The sequence below is a fragment of the Triticum aestivum genome, chromosome 6B (assembly GCF_018294505.1).
Source record: "Triticum aestivum cultivar Chinese Spring chromosome 6B, IWGSC CS RefSeq v2.1, whole genome shotgun sequence".
Taxonomy (NCBI): Eukaryota; Viridiplantae; Streptophyta; class Magnoliopsida; order Poales; family Poaceae; genus Triticum; species Triticum aestivum.
In genome coordinates, this window is record NC_057810.1 from 495,996,265 (window position 1) to 496,002,161 (window position 5,897).

Here is a 5,897-nt window from a genome sequence, read left to right on the forward strand (position 1 = left end):
GAAGATCTTTGTAACACTTATTTTCAATTAGATAATATACCCCTAAATTATACTCCCTCCGTCCATGTAGTGTCAAAAAAACGTTTTACATTATGGGACGGAGGGAGTATTATACATTCGAGTCTAGTATAGGATCTGACTATACCTGTTGGTTTCACTTCTATCACACTCAATGACAGCTGGAGATCCCAGAAACTCATGTTAATCAAGGAGGAAACGAGTTAAGCAGGTTGCTTGTCATGTTATGCGGCTAGTGCCTACGGATCGGATGGCTAGCTAGATTCCTCACAGGAGGGAGCTTCCAAGTAGAAAGGGCAGCAAGGGCACAAATTTGCGCGGTTAGCTGATACTAGGATTTCCATGGGGTAAGCACCTCAGAAGACTTGATTTGCAGTAAAGCTCGCATCCCGAGTAACCAATCAAGAATTAGATCCGGAGGAAGATGAGAGGAAAAACAAGGGCTGCTGTACCGATCCCTAGCTAGGAGTAGGGGAGAGGGGGCCCGGGTCCTTGAGAATTATTGATCTGAATGAGATGTTGCATGAAGAGAGCAGTGGCCGCGAAAGAAAATGATTAAAATTCATATCTCAATCAAGGCAGCTTCTGCCGATGCATCCCATATACGCCGTCTCCCCATTAGAGAAATGTGTGCCGAGCTAGTGAAAGATAGGGTCACCAACCCGCTCCAGCCCAGATGCTTCAATGATGTAGAGAGAGAGAGAGAGAGAGAGAGAGAGAGAGAGAGAGAGAGAGAGAGAGAGAGAGAGAGAGAGAGAGAGAGAATCTCGGTGTGCTGCTAGCTCCTGAGAATTGCACCCACGTGAAGGGTTGTGAGAGCCTGGATGGAGTAAACGTATCCAAGGAAAAGCTGTGAAGTGTGTGAACCTGGCCGTGCTAGCTCTGATCGAGCTTCTGACACGGCCAACGGAAGGCACTGCGCCGCATCTAGCTACGCAGCCAGCTCACATCACAATGAGGGCAGACCAGCTTGCTTATGTGGCGACCCAATTATAGGAGTATGTCAGTGTGTGTGTAACGTGCGTGTACGTGCGCCCATGCTCTCGTGTTGTGACGAAGATTGTGCTACATTTTTCTTTTGCGGGGGAAAGATTGTGCTACGTACATTGACGTCCTGGGTAATCATCCACGCAGCAGTGTGGCCTGTGACGCACGCGTACGACGTTCATCTGAACTCGTGCAAGGGAACGACATATGGGAAGCCTTTTTTGCCTTTTCTTTTCGCCAAGATGCATATACAGTAGTAAGATAACTACACGAATTAGCTGGGAACACTTGCGTCACGTGTGTGTGACTGTGTACGCAGGTTCCCAGCCGGTAAATTCCCAGATTTATCTTGTCCCCCCGTACGTGTGGCACTCTCTCTCCGTCTTTCTCACTCTTCCCACGGCCGTGCAAACCTTCCCATAAACAAATTAAGCATGCACTAGAGAAGAGAAGCGACAGTCCAGACAAAACCCTAACCCGGCCCTAACTCAGCAGGTTTTGGGTCACCACTCACCAGCACAAAAGGTCATCCATCGATCGAAAGACGGCACGTAGACCATTGTAAACGGAAGTATTCAACTTCTTTGCCGCCTGGGTCTGCAGGGTGCATGCATGCATGCAATGCCGAAACCAACGCAGATTTGTCCTTGGCAAATCCGTGCGTGCATGCATGCGCTCAGCAGCCAAACACATGCATGTGTGCGGTGCGTACGTAAGGTAGGTATAACGAGGCAGCGAGCAACGAGCGTGGGTACGTACCGTGAGAATAGGGTGCCGCAGTCGCAGCGGTACTCGCGGGTGCCGCAGATCTTGGAGTGCGCCTTCCAGTCGGACTGCACGGCGTAGCGCTTGGCGCACTTGTCGCACTTCCACTTCTTCTCGCCGTGCTTGCGGCAGAAGTGCTTCTTGATGCCGGTGAGGTCGCCCAGCGCGCGGCCCGGCTCGTGGTGCACGCACGTCGGCTCCGGGCACAGGTACACCCGCCGCCGCTGCACCTGGTTCGGGTCCTTCTGCTTCAGCTTCCACGGCAGGTTGTGCCCGCGCCGGTGCAGCTGCAGGTTCTGCTCCCGCTGGAACCCCTTGTTGCATACCTCGCACACGAACCGGTTCGTCGCCATCAGCGTCTTGGGCGACAGCGCGATCACCTCCGCGTCAGGGTCTGCATGTATACATGTATTATCAATGCAACGTTACATACGTCCGCAGTTAATTATAACCAACTCAATTGCACATCTGAACCAAGCAAAAAGAAAATTGCACATCTGATATCGATCGATCACTAGAATTAATGCAGGTAGTGAGCAACTGAGCATGCATAGTAACGGTTGCGCGGTAACATTCACGATAAGCTTGAAATGGTAGGGGCACAGAAGTTGCCATGTTTTGCAGCCAAGTACTAATGCGTGATAAGGCAACGGTGCACGATTAGCTTATGACTAATAATGGTGCATGGTGTGAGGGAGAGAGGTAGCAGGTAACGTACTGGTGGTGTTTCTTCCTTTGGTTTTGGTGAGGAAGGGACAAATGGAGGCAACAAAGAGGAGAATATTTGCATGAGACTTCGGGGAAGAAAACACGCAAAAGAGCATTTGCAGCAACTAATATAGGGAACAAAGGAATTGACGACGATCGCGTCATGGCCCCTATACTATCTGTATCTCTCATAATTGGCAAGAGGAAGAAGGAGCAAAAGGGTGAAGAGGAAAACAGCTCATGTACATGGAATCTTGCAAGAAAACTTTTTTTTGTCCAATTTGAACTGGTAGTACTCGTGACCCGTGAGTCCGCAGCGACAGTTTATTCCAAGGAATTTTACTTGGAACACACAAGGAATTACGTACGCAAACTCGTATATCTACTGAGGTTGGAACGAGTAAAAAAAGGGAATAAGAATGAACAGGATGAATACTAGGAATAATTAGGTTTTCCCTAGTCTACTACTCAGGTGAGACTACAGGCAGCTTTAAATGAAGTATACAGTGAGTAAAAAGATGTGACGACCACATCCAGCTTGGTTTGTATCGAGGTAGCTAGCTCATGGAAGAAATTCACTGGACAAGGAGCCGGGAGAGAGAACTGGAACTGAAGAACATAATTAAGGGACCATTCTCATTCCATATAAATCCAGTGAAAACAAATATTGGGCTCTAACGCAACTCCTATTTAAGGAGGCGCGCCGATCTTCTCTTGTTAATCGAATTTGGAAATCAAGAAACAAGGGCCAGATAAAGTAAGATCGACATATGTAGAAACCATAAGCCCATGAGAGAGTTGCCGTTCTTGAATCTAAGATCTCTCCGAGGGAAATTCCTAGCAGAATGATCTAAAAAAAAGTCCTAGCAGATCCAAGCGAGGTCCGCTAGGAGATGCTATGCATGCACGAATGGAATTGCAGGAAGGGCAGTTTCTTATCATACCTGGCATGGTCCTCTTCTTCTTCACCGGTGGCGCCGCCGCGGCCGCCTGGTCTGGCCCCGCTGTCAACAGCGCGCTGGGCGGCGCGGCGACATGCTGCCGCTGGTGCTGGGCGAGCAGCGGCTTCATCTGGTCCTGCTGGTGCCCTTCCCTAATCCCGAACAGCGCCGCGACAGCCGCCGCCGATGAATTGGATGCCATCGCCGCTCAGATTCACCCTTTCAGCTGCTCACCGGCAACAGGGAAATCTTTCCCTTTTGGTAGCCTGGTGTTGGAACTAGCAGCAAATTTCCCCTCACTTCAAGAAAAAGCAGCGCTTTCCATGAGAGACATGCCAAGAACAAACTCAGGAAACGTGCAAAGAAGAAGAGGCCAGAAAGTTGTTCCTCGGACGAGGAGGGAGGAAAACACCAAAGATAAAGATAGAGAAGGCGATACCTATCTCATATGTGTGTGTGTGTCTTTGCCTGGCCGGAATCGATCTGAAGCTTGGACAAGAAGAAGCTGGGGGGAAGAAGAAAAACTCCAAAGTGTTAGGGCTCAATCGTGGAATGAAGATGAACAAACGAACAAACTCCCGCAGTGAAATCCAAACCAGCAGTTGCACTCAGAAACAAGCAAGCAGGCGAGCAAGCTAGCTAGAGCGGGAGAACAAATCGAAGCTCGCAAACACCCAAACCCACACGCGCACGCAGAGAGAAACGAGGGCTTTGTTTCTTCCCCATACCTCTCTGTCTGCCCGGCTCTTATCTATCCCTTGTGCGGCTGCATGCTAGCTAGCTAGCGGCTACTAGTCGTCTTCTTGCTTGCTCTCGAGACCAAGGGGGGAAGAAGAAGAGGAGACGAGGAGGAGGGGGAGGGTGAGGGTATGGAGGAGGCTAATAAGAAGGTTGCTGTCTGATTCCTTTCGTTCATATCGTTGTCATGCTTTTCCCTATCGCCTTTTGCCCCCTCCTTTCCACACTGGCTACTGTACGCTCCTCTGCTACGCTACTACGTACGCCGGCAGCTCTTTCTCACGGAGGGCGTACGAGCGTATTGGTAGAATGGTATAGTGTAGTGTATACACTGAGTGCACTGCTGTAAATTGAGTTTGTAATTGCATGTACAGCTCAGAGAAATTAAGGGAGTGAGTACGAGTGAGTACAGCAACACAGTCGATGGAGTGGAGCGAGCGAGCGTCGTCAAGCGGCTGTGGAGTGTGGACCAAGGGTCCACCGATTGTGGGGAGGGAGCTTGCCTGGCGGGCGGGCCCCGCGCTCACGCACACGGGTCGTGAAGCGGCTGAGGATTTGGGTCCACCGACACTAGCCGACGTAGGTCGACGCACCACGCACACGGGCGTTGGATTTATGTATGCATCACAGCTTGTTCACGTCTGGATATCTGCGATGCTAACTCTACGCCTCTTAATCACGCCTGCATGCATCTCAACCAACGGTTCAACAATGGTCAGAGACCAAGGACAACGGCACGACTGTAATAGCTACCTGTCCGATCCGTGCACCATCGATTTACTGGTATTTTTTACGTGTTCACTTTGCCTCTAAGCATGTCCATACATCAGTAAGAGAGTAGAAATATTGGCGGGTAATATACGTACGGGACCACCTATACGGTAGTCGTCAATATAAGAAAAATGCTTTCAGTCGATTTTATGAGAGCCGTCCGATTGAGCTCCAAGGGCACTCATGCTTTCTTCCTCCTCTAGGTATCGCTGTTTATCTTCTTCCTTAAAGCATAGACACGATCTCTTCCCCTCCTTTCCCCTGCTCCGCCCTCCCGCCTCGCCTCCTACAAGTTCTCACACACATATCGGAAAGAGTCTACCAACACTCGCATGTGAACCACCTTCCTCACCTATAGCTACGACGCCACGACCCGCGGAAGATTTCTACCTCCCCGTCTCGGGCTCGCGGATTCACCCTTCTTCAACAAAATCGACTGTTGTGATTTTGATTTTCTGGCAACCAAGGAATAGCTAAAGCGGCAGTTTATAAATATCAAGATGATAACAATTACACTCATCCTCTGCAAGTACACAAATATCGATAGTAGGTTGAGATAGCGAGAATGCACTCAACCAAGAAACATTAAAAAGATGTGGAAAAAAGCAAAGACAACCGATGCATCAAACAATTTGCAACGGACAAGCGACAACGCCATCTATCGTCCTTGACAGCAATGAGCGAGGAAGGTGATTGTAATAATGTGATTTTACACGTAGTTGCTCGGAAGGCCCCCCGGCCCGCTCCCCCGACCTAGGGTTCCTCCCTCCCTCCCCCCGCCGCCGCTGGCCGTCCTAGCCCCCGCTGCCGCCGCCGGTCGCCCTGCCCCCTTCCCCTTCCTCCTCCCCCCTTCCCCTGGATCCGCTCCGCACCGCCTCCCCGGGAGGTGGCCAGGGCGGCGCGAGCCCTCCTTCCCCTCCGACCGCCCTTGTCGCGCCTTCCCTCCCTGCCGCCGCCGACGGGCGCCCC

General features: G+C 50.9%; 1 protein-coding gene across 1 annotated transcript in view; it reads right to left on the reverse strand.

Moving 5' to 3' along the window:
* Positions 1-4,406, reverse strand: part of LOC123137657 (zinc finger protein BALDIBIS) — an 8,570-nt gene extending 4,164 nt beyond the window's left edge. Inside the window, exons 1-4 of the mRNA XM_044557481.1 lie at positions 4,148-4,406; positions 3,859-3,924; positions 3,423-3,718; positions 1,765-2,164 (exon numbers count right to left, since the gene is read on the reverse strand). Coding sequence (XP_044413416.1) covers positions 1,765-2,164; positions 3,423-3,621 — 599 coding nt within the window. The 5' untranslated portion in view covers positions 3,622-3,718; positions 3,859-3,924; positions 4,148-4,406. The remainder of the gene's footprint in view (positions 1-1,764; positions 2,165-3,422; positions 3,719-3,858; positions 3,925-4,147) is intronic.
* Between the last annotated feature and the right edge of the window lie 1,491 nt (positions 4,407-5,897).